At 35.9% G+C, this 19,693-nt stretch overlaps 1 protein-coding gene across 8 annotated transcripts in view; it reads right to left on the bottom strand.

The window, feature by feature from the left end:
• ERCC6 (ERCC excision repair 6, chromatin remodeling factor) overlaps positions 1–19,693 on the bottom strand; it is a 44,993-nt gene that overhangs the window by 6,709 nt on the left and 18,591 nt on the right. For 6 of the 8 annotated variants that reach the window (XM_080620686.1, XM_080620689.1, XM_080620690.1 and 3 more), the window contains 10 exons: positions 17,200–17,358; positions 13,245–13,380; positions 6,845–7,015; positions 6,209–6,385; positions 4,749–4,865; positions 4,563–4,658; positions 2,709–2,927; positions 2,401–2,529; positions 1,428–1,547; positions 293–387 (listed from right to left, as the gene is read on the bottom strand). In XM_080620686.1, coding sequence (XP_080476812.1) covers positions 293–387; positions 1,428–1,547; positions 2,401–2,529; positions 2,709–2,927; positions 4,563–4,658; positions 4,749–4,865; positions 6,209–6,385; positions 6,845–7,015; positions 13,245–13,380; positions 17,200–17,358 — 1,419 coding nt within the window. The remainder of the gene's footprint in view (positions 1–292; positions 388–1,427; positions 1,548–2,400; positions 2,530–2,708; positions 2,928–4,562; positions 4,659–4,748; positions 4,866–6,208; positions 6,386–6,844; positions 7,016–13,244; positions 13,381–17,199; positions 17,359–19,693) is intronic. The other 2 variants (XM_080620691.1, XM_080620692.1) reach the window with 1 other exon arrangement.

Below are 19,693 nucleotides of genomic sequence, written 5' to 3'. Positions count from 1 at the left end.
CTCACACACTCTCATACACAGTGAATTCTTTTTGTGCTAGACACAGCTCCTAGAACAGGTTGATGAGGTATATTTAGCACATGGGTCTTGGAGCTAGAGAGGCGGCAGCACAGCCCTGCAGCTAGGAGTCTAGTGTTTTAAAAGTTTTGCATGACATACCTGTGATGACGAAGGTTGGGGTTTACCAGCCATGTGCGCACATGCACAGGTATGTCACTGTTACACCATCTCAGATTCACTACAAACATTTTCTTGAGCATATAGCTGTATTCAGGAAATTGTTCTGACTGACCTGTGGTATATCTTCTCTTCAATAGTACCTGCAGTGAGAAGTCTGTACACAGTCACGTGTTTCTTTTGGCCTATTCTCCAAGCACGTTCCCGAGCCTAGAACACAAAAGGTTTTGTTACCAGACATTAGCCTCTTAAACATTTGTTTGACAAACAGCTATTGATACTGCTGTTTCAAACCTAGTTTGGACACTCAACACACAGTTCAAGAAGTTACATGGCCATGATACCTCTACAGTATTAGGACAACTAACTCAGCGGAAAGCAGAACAATTTTGAAAGTTTACATATGTAAAAAGACAAGCCTCCCATTGTCCCAATTGTGCAAAAAAATTTCGAAAAATAAATTGTGTTAAAACTGGAACTTGTATCTATGATACATACTTTATATGGGCTTATTCCCAAAGAGATCTATCTCACCATAGAGCTTTAATATACACATTTCCATTGAATTTTTCTTCTTTTTCCAAACTGCAGGCTTTCCTACAAACATCTTGAGCCAACTGCTAAAACTGACCACTCTAGTCAGAGTACACACTTGCAGAGCCCAGAGCTATGTAGGATTTCCACCATGGAAGCCCCATGTACTGTTAAGAGATGTGACAAACCAGAGTCTCATCACACCATCAACTAGAGAAAAAAATTTAAGGTATTGACTTAACAGCAGCTTCTAAGGGCATAGCTACATATCATTATTTAGTGACAAAGCCAATTTGAGCAGCACTTGTTCTCCTTTTCTTATCCTACATTGCCACCCATACAGTCAGGCCTGTTTAAAAGTTTGCACAGCTGTACTCTCCCCTCATAAACATCTAGTTTGTTTATTTATTTATTTAAAAATCCCAGCCCATTTCAACTGTTCATTTGGCTACACTCTAAGCAGGCTATGTGAATCAACAATATTGAAGAGTGGTAAGGTTTAATAGCATAAAGTGGATGTGGTGGGAACCACTTCAATTGGCTTTGCCACAAGAGTAATCCTAATGTGGAACTGCACCTAATTGACCATTGCTGGCAACAGCAACTTAGGGAAGAGCAACATAGTGTGTTAACAGTATTTGAGGAGACAGATGTCCTTCTGTCTTCAGTTTTATTTCAGCTTAGCTGGTAAAGGGAATGTAATGAACCAAACTCACCTGTGTGTCTGTACTGGGATTCCAGTCAGGATCATAAATAATAACCCGATCAGCACCAGTCAAGTTGACTCCAATGCCACCAACACGAGTTGTTAGAAGAAAAATAAAGATGGATTTGTCCTGTAATATGAGAGAGAATTTACTAAAATAAAAATTAACAAAGCAATAACAAGACTTTTTTTTTTTTCCTGGATTCTTTTGTTATCAGCATTAGAATCAGAATCAGAATTACCAGGTTGGAAGGGACCTTCAAGATCATCGAGTCCAACCCATGCCCTACACCTCGACTAAACCATGTCACCAAGTGCCACATCCAATCTCTTTTTAAACACATCCAGGGATGGTGACTCCACCACCACCCTGGGCAGACCGTTCCAATATTTTATTATTTTTTCTGTGAAAAATTTCTTCCTAATATGCAACCTGTACCTTCCTTGGCACAGTTTGAGACTGTGTCCTCTCATTCTGTCAGTTGCTGCCTGGTGAAAGAGACCAACCCCCACCTGTCTACAACCTCCTTTCAGGAGGTTGTAGAGAGTGATAAGGTCACCTCTGAGTCTCCTTTTCTCCAGGCTAAACAACTCCAACTCTCTCAATCGCTCCTCGTTACATTATTTACATTATTTACAGAGATGCAAAGGGAGCCAAGAGAAGTACTATATTCTTTGTTTGCCCAATATATCTTTTGACAAATAAAAGTAGTTGATCTAAATTTCATTCACTGTTGTCCAATAAGCCTTCTTTTGCCCCCTTTTCAACTGTGTTTTTTTTCCTTAGCAGAAAACCCAATCTAATTTTGAAAGAAGTGGTGACTTTTCTCTCCTCTCACAAAGAAAGTGATTTCATTTGATTGAACTCCCTAGTTTTGTATCTCAAACCTGAAGTAGTATACTTAAAAACAGACAAAAAAAGGAATGCAAGAATTTGACCATACTCACTAACAGGCATTAGTGTGTGGGATGCAACATCTCACCTCATTATATCTTGTTATAAGGGGCTGTCTGGAAGCTATTGTGGTGCTGCCATCCATTCTGAGGTAGGAATAGTTTCGCTGTCTCACAAAGACTTCAAGTATCTGCAGCATCTGTTGTGATGGGAAAAACTTAATAAAATCCAGACATGAAGACTGAGCGACTGAGCAACTGTTTGATCCAGTCATAAGAATTTCTCATACTAACTGCAGTGCCAATCAAACAAGATGACAACCAAAAACATTTTGGTCATCAAAACTTTTTACTTTTTTAGTCTTAGTAGCAACTAAAACCAATTAGCCCATCTTACCTGTCTAGACTGAGTGAAAAACAACACTCTGTGACCTTGCTTGTGCCATATTTTCAGCAAGGATTCTACCACTATCATTTTCCCTGAACGTTTCCAATATCCAAATTGATCTGCTTCCTCCACTTCACCATCTGGTACGCCCTTCAAAATTTTGGGACCACCAGAGAAGAGGTCAGGGTGGTTGCAAATCTTCCTCAAAGCTACTAGTCCTGAGAAAATCTAAAGAGTACAGGAGAAAAACATTTTTAGTTTCTTGACAAATAGTTGTATCTATATAGGATAAAAATAAACAGCAATGGATTAATCCAGTCATCATCAATAAGTTTGTTTTAAATAGTGGTTTGCTCTTTAGAGAAGCCAGTGGATGCTAATACTTGTTTCATGAAAAGTTTTAGGAAAAAAATCAGTACAATAGAAGGTCAATGAAATTTTGTATTTGTAAGCCTATTCTGGTTACAACGTTAAGAAAATTCTGCAACAATATCCACATTAGCAAAAGTAGTCCCTAGCTGTAACTCACAGTCAAATTATTTACTGCTGAAAAGAAAAAATACCACCAAATTTGTTACTTGAAATTATCGTGTCTTTCCTTCCAACTCCTGCCATGTTTGCAAGTAACTTAAAGACAGATCTTGAAGACAGCAAGCATAGCCACCAGAATGCATGGTAACAAAGAACAGAGGAGTAAACATACTTGAATATATGACACTGAAAATCACCACTTTTGATGTCATATTAGAAGGATTCTATTCAGTTATACATTCAATAATATTACAAGTTTTATTTACTCTTCTGATATAATGGTCACTCATAAAAATAAACTAGCTTGAATCAGCAAATCCCTCAATCTTCTACCACTACAAGTTGGATAAGCCTGCTTATAATTTATGGGTTGTCTGCAGAATGGAATTTTTGTTTTTCAGATGGGATTCACTGCTGTCATCACAAAACATTTAATAAAAGCATTGACATTTACTGTTCAAAATTTCCAGAACTCTAGCAAATATGATAGCACATTCTGTAAGATTTTAGAGAAAATTCTGCAGGTAGTCTTGTACAAGCCATCTCTTGAAGATTAAGCTCCTTAAAATGATTTCCATTGGGATAACTAAAATGGGTAGGCACTTGAAAAAAACATGGCCACTATACCTTTGTGAGATTTGGAAAAATAAGAAAGTCAATAAGATATGTCAATATCTGTCTTGTATGGCACTGCAATACACATGGCTGTGTTGATCATACATCTAATTGGAGCTACTGGTGAAGGAAGAAGGGATTACACAGTTCACAAGACAAGGAAACATGTAGTAAATGATAAGCTATAACCAAGACATATTACTTCTCATCTTACAAACAACAGATCTCTGTTTGGACATTGGGCTGTTGACCGTAACTCACTGTGTGCGGCCATCCAGCCAATTCCTTATCCACCGGGTGGTCCATCCATCAAATCTGTCTCCCCAGTTTAGAGACAAGGATGTCATGTGGGACAATGGCGAATGCTTTGCACAAGTCCAGGTAGATGATATCAACTGCTTTGCCCCTATCCATCGGTTCTGTAGCTCCATCATAGAAGGTCACCAATTGTTCCCAAGATCATATACATATTGCAAAGCCCATTCCATTCCTACTTTTATTTGGTCATGCCACTACATAGGGATCACTAACTCTACATATTTCAAGAAACATTTCGGGGGGGGGGGGGGGGGGGGAAGGCAGAAACCCACCAAAGCAGAACTGAGATCAGTGTGCTTGCTTCCCTTTCTGCTCAGAATCCAGCTAGAAGAATGTTAAGATCAGTCCATGACTTTTTCCATCAAACTCTACCTGTCTTTAACCTTAATTAATGCCAACCTGCATGTCTCCATTGAGAATCTGGTAAACTTCTTTAGAGTTGATGAACTTCTGATAGACTTGACGTTGCTCATCTGTCAAACGGCAAAATAAGACCTACCAAAACAAATAAACAAACCACTGAAGCTGAAAGACTGCATTTTGGAGAAGGAGAGGGCTCAGATCTAATAGTAAAGATAAGCAAACCTGTTCATTTTTATCTGGAAGTGAAAGGCTCATTTTTACATCAGCCTTCATTCTTCGCAGCAAGTAGGGGTTTATGGTGTCCCGTAACACGCAGGCACACTTGTATGCAGTTTTTACCTGAAAAAGGAAGAAAAAGCAAAAGTTGTATTTTGGTTCTTGATATTAATTTTAGCAACAAGCAAAGTTCCATAAGTAGTAATACAAAAATCCTAATAAAATGAGATGGTTTATGATTTATGTGGATCTACTTAGATATTTGATACAACATGAACTGCAATGAAATTCATGTTAGCAACAATAACACTAAGTATTTCTCAGATACCACTAATTTATCTCTCCTAATTTAGTGGATTTTAAAAGAGACTAGAAATGAGATATTTCTTTCAGAAACCGATCTAAGAAGTAAATGTAAACTTGCACAGAACCAAAATCCTCATGAAAAACTGCTAATACATATCCTGAAGATCAAAAAGAAAGCCTGCAGCAATGGTGGCTTCTGGACAATAAGTGAAGATTAGTGCTCGCCTGAGACTATTAACACACACACACACACACACACACACACACACACACACACACAAAATCAGTACAAGAAAATCCCCATGATCACAGAAACTAAAGGTCACTCTGGCCTTAAATGGAGCATATGGCTCTATAATGGGTAATGGATGTGTGAGATGGGTTTTATCTGCACATAATGGCTGAAAATACCTTCATTTCTCTTAAAGTGAAACAAAGAATATAATAAATTATTGATATATATATAAAAACAAAATTGGATGCCCAATTTAGTAAACTACTAAGCTTTAAACAAGGGAAGTACTTGAACTCAAAAAGAAAATAAAACTTTAGAAATGCGTATGTGCAAAACATTACAAAAATATTTTAAAGGATACAAGTTTATTAGCATTTATATAAAACTTAATCTGCAGCTTATTATGCAATTTATCAGCTAATTTGAAAAATGCTTAAGTCATAAATACTAAGAAACACAACTACAGAGATTAATAGACATACTTATACTTATTAAAAAAATATTCCAAATTATTTTTTCCTTTCCTAATTGAATAGCTTATCTACTTTCAGACTTCCAATACTTACTTTACTTTTCAATTTGAATTTGATTCCTGTGTTTCATAATTCACTGAAGCTTGATATCAAACACAAAAGTTCTATTTAAATGCATCAAAGTGTGAGATCAGGTACCTCCCACCCCAATTTACATATCTTTACATCGAAGAATACTTCAAAATTTTAGGGCTTTTGACAAAAAAACCCTTGTATAAATGGAACAGTTTCATTTAGTTGAACAGGTGTCTTCACACACCCAGCGGTAAAACACACGTGCAACTCTCTTTCGGTTAGTGTCTAGAACACACAGCATGAAGTGTGTTTAAAAGACAGTTTTCATAAAACATAAGAGTATCCTTTACACAAAGAGATATTTTTGAAGCATTTACCTGGACAGCAGAGGCATTGGAATAACCTCCCATTGTTATTGGAACAGAAAATTGCTCCATGAACACAGGTAGTGTTCCCAGTTTCCCTGGGTATATAAAGTCAAAGAGAGACCAAAGCTCCTTCAGGTTATTTTGCATAGGGGAGCCAGACAAGATGATTCGATGTGGCGTGCGGAACTGTTAATAAAAAAAAAAACCACCAAAACAACAGAAAACCAAAAGAAAGTTATTTTCACTGTGTAACCTGCCTCCTGCCTCAGAGGATATTCAATTTCACAATCAATGAATTCTTATTTTAAAATATGTGGCCTCCTATTCCCGAAAGAAACAGCTTTTGCAATATATTGTCCATAATTTTTTAGCAGAAAATGAACACCAGCAATCTGACATTTGTCCCTAATGGTAAATTACGATGCAATTTAAAACTTCTGATTTTTTTTTAATCCTCTACCAGACTTCTGTAAATGTCAATGTAAACTCATTTAAAATGTTAAGCAAATTAAATAGTCATATACAGACAATTGTAATTTTCACTTTTATTCTTTATTAATGGTCAACTGTGTATTTTTATCATAAAGTAATACAAGCTATTAGATTCTGGAACCACCTTCCAGAGTGCTTAAAATCTTAAAGTACCTGCTTGCATGCAAGGGTGACTGCAGCATTCGGATTTCGGATTTTGTGACCTTCATCCAGAATCACATAATGCCAGTCATAGCTGTGGATGTTATCCTGCATCAGTCGAATGTATGAATAAGATGTAATTAAAATTCCATGGCATGAAGCAATTTCATGAATTAGCTTCACCTAAAATTAGAAAGTGCATGTTATTAATAACAGTGAGACAGAAAACTCAATCCTACTGAACTACAGGTTTGCTGCCCAAGGTTCATGCAAAAAGTTTTGAAAAAGCAGATGTATAATTTACTTAGCAAAGAATAAGTACAGGCAAGATTTTGATTATATGATTCTTAGCTCATCTGTAAAAAAATGAAGCACTTGAATCCTGTGTTGCAACAGATCAGAATCTGACCTGAAGCCTGGTCAGAAGGAAACAGTGACTTTTTTATTTTTATTTTTTTAAGTCTTTTTTAAAGCAGTGTCTGAAAAAACAAACATTAAAGTAATCAGTTTCTTCAAGTTCTCCTATATTCACCTTACAAACCCAGCTTTGAGTACTGCACGCAAGATCTAGAATGTTAGATGAAAAATAAACAAGTGAAAAACAATCACAAAAAACTATCTGGTTAATCCTAAATTCTGTCCAATATCTCTCATTAATAGGAATCATATATTTGTTATTAATGTTCACATTTTGTGCTTCTCTTGTAAGCTACATCCTTTCCCCAATATTTACTAGCCTTTATAGCTGTAAATTATGTAGGGCAGGGACAGTCTATTTCATATTTTGCAGCATTCACAGTATTCAAGACTCATCTTTCCTGCATTTATCCTATCTATGTAAATCTAGAAGACTTAAAGAGAAGATGATGGTCTGGGAAGCAATTCTGGATGAAACAAATGTAAAAGAATAAAAGAAGTAGAACCACTATAGAATTTGCTAAAAGAAAGACAAACCCCTTATTCCTAGAAGTGCCTTTAAGAAACCAAACCAAACGCACAAAAAACCCCCACCCTACCCCAAACATTCCTCCACCCCCCCCACCCCCAAAAAAAACCCCCAAACTCAGAACCCAATAAAAACAAAAGGGGAAAATCGATCTCAAAGACCCAGATGGTCTTGAAAGTCCATCTCTTATTGTAAATATTCTTGCTCAGACACATCCCAAGATTGAAAAAGCTATTCTGCGTTTAACTGTTCAAGAATTTCTACTTTCTGATTATCATTTCCTTATAAAACCACGACCCACTATTTAACATTGACATCTTGATTCTCAAGAGAATACATAATCTTTAGAACAACGTGTATTACAGACAGAGTAGGATTTCTAGGCAACTGTGGACAACCAAAGCTTAATTCTACCGGTACATTGCCCATACTCTGCACCCGTGTCCTGCAGTCTCAGCAGTGGCCTATCATACAATATTGTAGACATCTCTACCCAAACACTTCAGACAAATCATCTCGGGCGATTTCAAATTAAAAGCTTGTAAAATATGTAACCTCTCCTAGTTTTTGCAATTAATAGGGTATGTCTGCAATTAGTCTGACTTACAGAATGCTACACTGTTGTCATTAAAAGATGTTTTGTGAAAGTGCTGCTGTTATTATGGAGGCTCAAGAGACCAATCCCTCCTAGAGGGCAAACAGTGGACTAGTAGAAAACAACAGCCATAAATCACGTTGTCAGGTAGCAGAGAGAACAGAAGTGAAACACAGGCACATGAAGGCCATTCACTGTAAACACACCACAGCAGAATCCTAGTCAGGATTTACTGAACCTGTAATTAATTAAAGTTTCCTTCAAGCTAAATTTTTAATAAACAAGGATTTGTGCTGACAATGAAGAAATACACCACCACAATTTTATCAACTCACACTGCAACACTTATTAACTCTCATTTTACTGCTCTGGGTACTTTTTCAGAGGTTGCCTTCATTTTAGTTGCTGCTTTTGGAATAATGTTAAATATTTTAAAATATGATAACAGATTTAATATTGATACACACTGGTTTGAAGCTATGGCATTCCAGAATTTATACTATTTTATCATGTACTCTTAAATTCACAATTTCCATTTTGGTTAGATTCCGACATATTTAATTCCTCCCTTCCAAAATAGACTTTAATGAAGTACTTCAGGGCATGCATGTTTAAACAAACAAAAATTATTAATAACAATAATAATAATAATGATAATAATAATAATACAGCTTAAGAGGGAAATCCTACTAATGCCAAAAGATTACACAGCAGTTTCTAACTTTGAAATTCTGAACTCTGGCTTTTAAAAGATGCTAATGAATCTAGGAACACACAAGTAGATCGGGTAATTCTGATCTTGCATTTCTGTTCAGCACAGTATTTCAGGCCTTTACGTATTTGCTCCTAATTTAGGGTGATAAATTGATTGTGTTGCCTTGTCTTCTCTGGGATACATGCAATACACGAAGACTGGAAGATTTTTGGCAAGCACTGTTTCTTACGGCTAAAATGTTAATGGTTTATTCTAAGGATACACCTGTAAAGTTTTTTTCCTGTTGGCACCTTGCTGTAGCTACAAGTTTGTTTCTGAAGCTACAAAAATGGAGCAATTTTTTGCCTGATGCTCAAGAGAAATAAGGTTTATCTCTTTTAGCATAGTCTTTAAAAATTTTTTTAAAAAGGACCTGAATTCTGTAGTATTATGTATCAAAAATAGTAATTTACTTAAAATGCATATGTTAAGATTGAACTAGACTACTGAAAACTACAAAATTCTCTAAACATTCAGATACCTTCAAGACAAGTGTGAACTTAGAGATAATACCTAGTCACTTACACAATCATACATCACTTATGAATCAAAAATGCTTTCTTCAGCAGGCTTATCACTATCTCATAACCAACCATTAAGCCCAGAGATCCATAAATTCAACCTATAAAACCTCTATTATTTCCCTGCCCCCAACAAAACAATCTAAATGGCACCATGAAGAGGCTTCAAAAGAACACATTACAATGTTTAATAATGTAAAAGTTGCAATAAAAAGAGCTAAAGCACTTACTACATATTTAACAAGAACACTACTTCTTATGGCATGTTACTAAGTTTATCTGAGTTTGGTCCTCAACTCAGAAATAAAGCCTCTGGCTAAAACAGAGGTTCCATATGCAGTCATGCCAATAACCAACCTCTGCAGCTTACTTTCTTTACATGTTGACTGCGTACTCTACTGTGAGGTTAGAAGGTGAAAAGCTTCAGTGCACAAAGTCATCTTCACATAGATGGTTCTACTACAGAAACAGAGGTGCAAGCATCATGAACTGACATTTGCTTTTCAAGGCTGCATTGTGTCCAGCATTTGACCAGATTAAGGGAATGTAAAGTTACAGCTTTACAAATTGTTTGTGATTACCACCAGAAAGAATTGTTAAGCCCAGTGATACCTGTTGTAAAGGTCAAGAAATTAAAAGTTCAGCCTTGATCTTAAAAAATACAGCCTCATTCCATATGTAGTATGTTAAACCAAGATAACCAAAGCTCCTTACATTCTATGACTTACAAATGCTCATGTGCCATCAGAAGTTTTGAAACAACAGGACAAGCTCCTGGTACAGAAGGCTTTTATCCCTACACTTACAGAGCTTTCTTCCTCTCATCTTCTGTTCTATATCATACATAAAACAGTATTTATGATACACGACATCAGATTTACTTCTTTATTTTCTCTCATGTTTAAAGGTTTCAGAGCACTTGATATTTACAAGTCACTTTAAGCTACATCAGATACGAATGTAAAAAGACAGTGTAAATTCGAAGTTAACAACATTAAGACAGTACCACAGAACACACTTAGACACCTTGTTCAAACTGAAAGCTGACTTCACATGGGAAGACTACTGCTTAAATCTGGTTCTAACTGCTTCCAACTTAGGCACATTTATCATCATAAAAGAAACAAATGATCTTCTGTGATCGTAAATAATAATAATAAAAAGTTTTACATTTCATCCAAATGGTTTGAACTAGCTCTGAAGTCTTGGAAATGTATCCAACTCTCTATTGTGTCTTCCTTCCATCATCTAAAATACCAATCTGCCTTCCCTTGTGGATAGCTGAAGGCCTTCAAGCTATTAGTCACATTTCAAGGGGTGAAACTGAAACTTTATACTTCTTTCCCTTACTGCCAAAATTGTCTACCATTGTTATTTTAGCAAACGAATGAAGTAGTCTCTTTTGAAGTATCACATATACTAAAAACCTACACGAATACTATAGCAGCAGAGATATCCGAACAGGATGTCCCAATGATGCATCTGAAACAGGGCTCACAACTTTTGCAGTCAATCTGGTGCTCGCAATTCAGGCTGCTACTTCATACTATTATTGTGGAAGATCCTAAAGTTGTTTCCAAAGAAAACCAAAATGGACTGTGAAGAGAGGATACACCAAGGTAATGATTGGTGAGCCTTTCATTTGTCACACTGCTCAGAAGTCCTTTTGTAACACTAAAGATGTGTCACTAACCAAAAAGATATGCAAGGTATTGCCTAGTATCAATATATGATAAAACAATTGGAACAGATGTGTCTTCCCCACTCCACTGTCAAGCAAATACTTCTGTGGGCAAGTCTAAAGAACTGGGAGGCAGGATCTTGTATTGATGCTTGGGTAACTTAGAAGGTGCAACAGAAAATACCTATTCATAAAAGCATATATTTCACCACTGCTAAATAATTTAATATTTGCTAATATTTCAAGATGTCTGACAATGTTGTTGTAATAATTATGCAGACCCATCTCACTGAAAAGATCAACTTCAGCTATTTCTTCAGCTATTGTCTCTTTCTGCTTTGGAATACTGTCTTGCCTTATGGGACACTTGTCATTGCTTAACTCTTTTCCTCCAAATGTAATGATATAGGTTATAAAAAGATGGAATTGTCAAGAGATCAGATCAGCACTAACATAACCATAGAAAGATGTATATTATAAAGAAATTTTAGGCAGGAGTGAATTTCCCTGGCCTGTATTTTATGTCATAAATTTTCAGTGTACAAGTGTTATCTATGCTCATGAATCAGCAGTAAAATTTTCTTGCAGGTATAAAGACAATGAAAATGGGAAAGGGTTTTTGTTTGGCTTGGTTTTGGTTTTTAACTTTAGTTATATGCTTGTTCTTCTTTGATTAAAAGGCATCTAGGAAAAAAGATGCACTAGGTGAAGATCACATCAGCAGTGACACTTGTTTAAAGCATACTGTTGCAGCTCTCAGAAGATGAGGCATTAGGGCAGAATTAGACAACTGAGCCTATCTAAAGGGATCATATAGTATCCAAATTCCTGAGTAGTTGCTGAGTAGGCATTTGTGGGAGGACAACGGGAAGGCAAAGTCCTGAAAAACCTGATGATTCCTGCAGATGGAAAAATTTGAGCCAGTCTATCAAGTGCATTAATTAACAAATATCCCAAAATAAGCGCACACGATTTAAATTTAGGAAGACATGCAAGCATGTTATTGAGGTCAACACACTTTTAGGGTTCAAAAACATACCAAGTTAATTGAACAACAGGAAGCTATTAGCACATTAGAGTGTGCTATTCCTTTTTTGCCATGTACTGTAACTGCATCAATTACCCCAGAATACGTTTAATCAAGTGCAATTAAGCACCATATTCAATAAATATTTAAAGAGAAATTTAAAATGCTTTTCTAAATCCTGAAAATCCTTTTAAGCATTTGAAATATGAGGTCAAGGGAAAACGAAAATCTAAGGTTTGTTTTTTTTTTGATCCTTCAAGGTATCAATGAGTGAAACTTCAGACAAGACAGGCTTGTAAGCTTAAGAATGAAATAAGAACATGCATATTAAGAGACTGTCTAAAAAAATTAAGGCAGAAAAGGCACTGCTTGAAGAAAAAAGGAAAACCAACAAAAGTAACACTCATTAAAGAAAATGTGACAGGTGATACCAACTGATAACAGAAATTGTCTGCGCAAGCAAAACGTATTAAATACTAGATCAATGACATACTGATGCAGGGAAGTGCAAGGAAAGAATTAACTGGTACTAGAAGCATGTATCTGGTGCACAAGCAGTCTAGTTGTGAACTTCTTGAATGAACTACCGTACAAGCAAAGCTCAAGTAAGAAACCTGTTACTATATTTAATTTGTTCAGGCAACACTAGTCTGTATCATTATACGGAGTATTTCGTGTCATCCCTTTTTTGCCCAGCTTCCTAAAAAAATCTATACAAGACAGTGAACTTTTTCTTTTAAAACAATGAGCAAAAGAGCACAAGCTTGCTGACAAACAGGCACAAACAGGGGACTGAATTTTTTTTTTTTGTTTGGCTAGCATAAAAAAAAAAAAAAAGGAAAAAAAAAAAAAAAAGAGCTTTTTGACAAAATGGATGTCAACCATTACCTTTTTGTTGGTATAAGAACCAGTTTCATGGAGAACGGCAACTCTAAATGGAGGCCACCAAGTGTGGAATTCTTTCACCCACTGATGCATCACAGTCGCTGGACAAACAATCACTGTTGGACCCAGTCCCTCGTACCTAAAATAAAGTATTCAAGAACAACAACCTTTAACATTAAATAAATACTCTATACAAAGTGGCTCATCAAAAATACAGACACATTAAAATGACACGTTATTGTTCAAGTGGTATATGAGACCTAAGGAAATTAATTTGCACTTTATTTTTCTGGAAGTCTGTTTTTTAAGGGAAGATGAAAGGGCAACTGTTGTAAGAACCTATCCTCTGAACAGTTAATGGATGCATCTATCAATATAAACACAGAAATAGAAAAATAGAAAAGCTCCAAACAATAAGGCATAAGGGAACTTCCTCCTGTGGTAATACAAATCAGGTTTGGGTGACTGCTGTTTTTATAAGAGAAACGAAACATTAACAAACAACTATTTTATTACTTCTATTAAAAACAATGTGTAGCTAGTTGCATAAATGCACTTAAATGCAGGTGTTCTGCTTCATGTTAGTAATAAACTGTACTATTATCACGATAACTTACAGATAAGGAAAAGACTCTAAAGCAGCAGAATATATCATCCATGGCAGTTGAGGTCTGAGCTGGGCTTAAACTGTCTTGTAAGTTTCTTATTCATAATCATATGATTGTTTCTGAGAATTACTAAGGACGTTTGAAACAAAGTCTTTCTGTATATTAAGTTCAGAGCTACTCTTACGGTTAAGAAGAGAAAAATCTCTCGCACAACAGCCAAACAAATATTACCATCATGAACAAACACCAACAGTCATATAGGAAACATACTAAGTAGTGGTTACTGGTAGCTATTTTTCAAATATATTTGCTCTTTAAAAAACAGAACAAAACGACTTTGCAAGCAAATGCAATAGCTAGTTATCCCATACTGATCTGTGCCTGGTGGACTAAGTACTATTCAAGTGGTAACAAATAAACAATTTAGAAGATCACAGTATACATTCAATATCACATGCATACAGCTCTAAGGAAGGATTCCCCAACACCATCAGTACCCTGCGTTAAAAAAACCCTGTTAATGCCTTCAGAAACTGTTGACATTAAGAAATAATATTCTTTATTAAAAGCTTATACATATGCAGAATAACAACCTGGATGCTGCTTATCCTTTTCATTATGGAAGAAGCATTATATAAACTCACATAGTCTAATTAAAATCTCCCAGCAATCCAAGGGGAAGTTAGAATTTAGAGATGCAAAAAATAGCATAAACTATGCTATAAATCCAAATAACCACTGCTACTGATCTATTTACAGAAAAAAAGCCAACTGCTTTTAAGAATATCTAAAGCAAGGAAGCCATCTTTCCCCAAATGTATTAGTTTCTCATTCTTCATGGGTAGTAACAATTTACTTCTGTTTACTCCACTGGTCTGCATCAAACAAGCTCACATGCTGGGTTTGTCTGGGCTTTTTTAACCCCACCCACCTTATATAAAGAGTTCACACTTCCTTTGATCGATTTTCAGAAAATCCACTCCATTCGGCTTTTCGAAACCTCTTCTGTGCCTAGTCTGGCTCCAGTCACTTTCCACTAGCCAACATTTGATTCTTGTCTCAAGAGCTTTTATTTATTTATATAAAAGAGTCATCTAACGTCTTCCAGTCTGTGCTGTTTCACAAAACTAAAGAAACCATGCACTTCTGCTTGCTACACTTAGGAGGCATCCTTCATTCTCCTTATCACTGCAACAGACACGCTCTGCTACCCTTCCAATTTACATCTGTTTTCCTTGAACAAATGTGACAATGATAATACTCCAAAACAAAGTTTTATTGGTGCTTCATACCAGGATACTAATACTGCCCCATTCCTACCACAAATATATTAATTGGATGTTATCAGAATTGCAAACAACATCTAGTCCTGCAACTTACTACCAAGAGAAAGGAAGATGCAGTCATACTATATTTATAATCTTCAAGTACTTTAAAAATGAGCAGAGGAAAACAATCTGCATTATAACCAGCTCTACTGCCAAGCACCAGCAAATCATGCCTTCAAAATGAAACTGAAATGACAACTAAAACCTAGTGAAAATAAAAGAACAGAGCAATACAAATTTTCTAGGGCAATGGATTTTTATTTATGTAAGCATCACGGAAATTAATCTCTCTGCCACTCACAGTAGAGACTGAGCTTTAAAGAGCACATTTGAGTAAATAATCAGTGTCTAAACTTTTCAGCAGATTTTCTCATCTGGTCGCTGAAATAAATGAAGTAAAGTTTGTAACGAATGGTAACAACTTTGTTAAACAAAATAATGTATTTGGAAACAAGCAAACTTGTGGATCCCCAAGCCCTTCAACAGGTTTCAACAACAGATTTCACCCTAGGTAACAGCCTAGAGATGGGTTTCTTGAGGTTTGCTGCTGCTTTGTTTTTTTCTTGTGAAGGGACCATTAGTCTGAAAGCTGTTGCTTGTTCCAACTCTCTCAGCTTGTCTAACAAAAGGCCTTTCCCTCTCTATAAATCTTCCTTCCCTTATATCCTTACTCCACCATAGGTGCAGCACTTCTGCTGATCCTTCACATGACGTTTGGCTCTCCCCAGCTGTACAGCTCACTAACTTGTAATAGTTATACTTCATGTAACAAGTATTTCCTTACTTCAGTTAGTCTTCAGGCTCCCTCAGAATCAGAAAAATTATACTGGATTATAGATTGGCCTTTAAAAGTTTTAATATAGTTTCACTGCTGTATCTTAGGTCTTAAACTGTAACTGTAATGATGTCAAGAGATGTTCCTGAAGGATTTCCATCAACTCAGTGGTTCTCAACTGGGTCAGGGAATATATCTACACAAAATAATCTGTACAGTAGCATCCTTAAATCAGGCAGCCAGATCAAAGTAAATTAGCTGGCTTGAGTGATGGAAGACCTGGAGGATTTTTAAAGTAAAGGCTATAGTAGGAAGCCACTAGAAAAAAGGTAGTAATCCTTTCTCTTTAAAGAATTATTTTACAATTTATGTACATGATGAACGTGATTTAAATATGCCTCTATATCAAGTTAATTATTTTTGTTTAACATAGTACTATGATATTTGCTTGGCTGCACATAGTCATTTACATCAGGTAAATAGGCCAACAGAGCTAGAAAAAATCAAGTATTATTCATACATGCATTTGTAAATCCAAGGACACCAACAAGTATCTTTTCCGGTAATTTCACCTATGAAGAAGGAATTTAGAGCATTTTTCAGTGACTAAAAAGCATAAAAGATCTCATAAGAAAGGCCAGTCACTCTAACATCATTCTGAAAAGCAACAACAACATCAAAAAAAGCAGATGGGAGTTCCATTGTATAAATTACTGTTTTACTATAACTACTATTTTTTTTTTGGCCATGGATAATTTTGTGCCGATCAGAAACTCTAGCTTTCATTGCAAATCAGCTTGCTACTTCCTGTAAAGCATCTAGCTGGTGGCTTGCCAGAACAAATATTTTAATGTAAAATTTAATAAATGGAACTACAGGTATTATATCTAATTTAAAATTCCATATTGTGTAAACTATTGATATTAATGTAATTGAGTTTGTAAACAATCCATTTGTGGAAGCTAACCTTAGACACTGTATTGACCCAAAATACCTAGTGCGGCTCATCTGCAAAATGAAGCATCAATGCCTGGAATTCATTAAAAGTGTTACATGTTTAATTTTTCCTGCCCTACAGCTCCATTGTCTCGTAAAATTTTTCCTTTGATGTCCCCCACTAAAAGAATTAAAGGAATATTGTAATTGAAATGTCATTAATAATTCACAGGACCCTCCTCCACCAGCAATACATCTGATGAAATATTAATTGAGCTCCACAGACTGACAGTCTGCAGAGGAGCACTTGCCTGTAATTTGAACCACGAGTCCTGATCTTGCTGTAGCTCAGACCTGCCAAGAAGGCAATTATCTGGATGGTCTTGCCCAATCCCATCTCATCTCCCAGAATTCCTCCTGCCTGCTGGCAGTGCAATTCCCAGAGCCACCTAACACCTGTCTGCTGGTACCTAAAACAAGGAAAAAGAAGATGGCAAATGTTTGACAATACAGATCATAACAGAAAGTACTTATGAATTAATCATTTGGCAAGGTTCTCGTACTAGTCACAGTAACATGCTGGATGTGTGTTTTACATGAGTGCTGTATTTACTAGGTCATACATTTTTGATGCGTGCAGACATTACATGTGACTTTCATTCTTTATGCGACACTAAAACATTTCTAATTAAACTGATAGTCATGGTAATTAGAGGGTATTTTATTTCATGTATATTTTAAGCATTAAAAGCAACTTGGAAAGCTACTCTAACAAAGCATTATCTTTTCAGAAGAGATGACATGTAAGGGTCTAGTAAATTATGTTATTTGGAACATACACCTTGAACTGAAGGAAAAGCTTGACTTGTAATCGGTACTCCACTGTGAAAATTGATCACATCTGCCAAAACGTACTTTCCTTTTACATAAATTCATTTAATAACATTTAGTCTCTTTCAATGAAGAAAAAAAGCCAACAAGGCAAAATGTTTTGGAAGGGAAAACAACAGAAACCATTCTAGTGATTGGGATGCAGCAGAGCATTATTAAGTGAGAGTATCTGGGCAGTTTCTACTCCCAGTCATTCACCGGAAATTGTATAAGCAACAACATAAAATACATTCCAATTAAAAGCTACAGACTAGAAAGCAAGATTTACATTGGCAAGCAAATAGCCGGCTGTAAGATGCTGCACTTTGGACATGCTTTTAAAATCATGATATGAAATAGCAAGACCAGTAGGAATAAACAGTATGTGTGTGGGTTAAACTGAAAACAGAACAGAAAGAAATGAAGAGACAGTATATTTAAATTACAATTAAAAGAAAATAACCCAACAAACCAACCCCAAACCCCATAACAAAACCAACCACATTTCGACACTTCTGTGTCTTGTAACTTAGAAGAAGAACAAGGTTACTGACACCATTTTCTTGATGAAATGCATTACTGGAGTGCACAGAACAGCAAAGAGTAAAACACTTTTGTTTTTGTTTGTTGTACAAAATAGGGATTGCTCATTTTAGCACATTGTCTTGTGTACATTTCAAAAATCTTGTTTCATTCTTTGAACAAATAGTATTTAGGACTACTGACAGCTAATGACATGAGTGTCTACAAAGTACTATTAAAAATCAATTTACGATGAGTTCTATATGGATTTAGAGAATGCCAAACAGAGAAAAGTAACTTGAGTAGTTAGAAAAAGATGATCAAAGAACACATCTAATGGTTCATACATCATACTATCTCCTGGTGTCTCAAATGCATTATTATATCAAGCGGCCCTTAAAAAAACCCTTTTATTAGAAAAAATGCAGCAATCTAAACCCAAATACGAAATGGCTTGCAGGATTAGCTATGATTGGGTTAAGATGCTACCATTACTGCACTTCATGAAGAAAAAACATTTTCTAACAGAAATACTAAAGAATTTGAGAGAACATTAATTCCAGACAGAACTCTAATTCCAGTCAGAACCTGCTTCCACACACTAATGTCCAGCATGTCTCTTCAGAAGAGAGCCATTCAAGAACTTCCTGGTATATTATTTCTTAGGATTACACCCAGTACTTAAAATCTAGCTGCATCTATAGGCATCTTTCTCCTGAGAAAGCTTCACAGCAAAAATTAAGTTTGTGAAAAACTCTGCTCCAAGGTTAATTTTTATCGTTACATGGAAATAATAAATTCTTGTTAATGGTGCTTTCATTGCACCAATTTTTACAGATTGTTTTTCACTTCAAAAATACCATGGAAAATAAAAATGTTGCCTGCTGTTCCAAAATAGTTACATTTGGACTGTGTTTCACATGAGCAATCATGCTGTCCTGTGATGTGTCTCTCAAAATTCACCACAGTAGCTAGGAGTTTGGCTGCGTTTTTGCTGAGACAAAAATCTCATTTTCAGACATATAAGCAAAATCACATAGTGAAAGCAAATAAAGAAGAAATCTGGTTTATAAGACAGCATTATCTCAGGCTAAGTGCAGACAGTATAAGCCAATGTTTGTAAGTCACTCTTGTTCACTATGTTTGGTTTTGTTCCACAGCAGCACCAATGGCATTCTTGCTGAATGTTTCAAAGCAGACAAGTATATAGGGAAGAAACAGACTGTCCACTTTAACAGGCTTACGAAAGAACAAACTTAAAGAGTCTACTATTTCTACTGTGAGCTATCTTCTTTGGAATTCAATTCAGATATGCAGGCAGATCACTTATAGTATACTGCTATCCACCTCCTTGGGTCAATATACTTCCATGCTTTGTACTAACCTTGCTCAGAACTCAGTTTAATGCCTATT

This window comes from Psittacula echo (genome assembly GCF_963264785.1).
Source record: "Psittacula echo genome assembly, chromosome: 6".
NCBI lineage: Eukaryota > Metazoa > Chordata > Aves > Psittaciformes > Psittacidae > Psittacula > Psittacula echo.
Note: the sequence above shows the minus strand (reverse complement) of the source record. Positions and strands in the feature narration are given on the sequence as shown.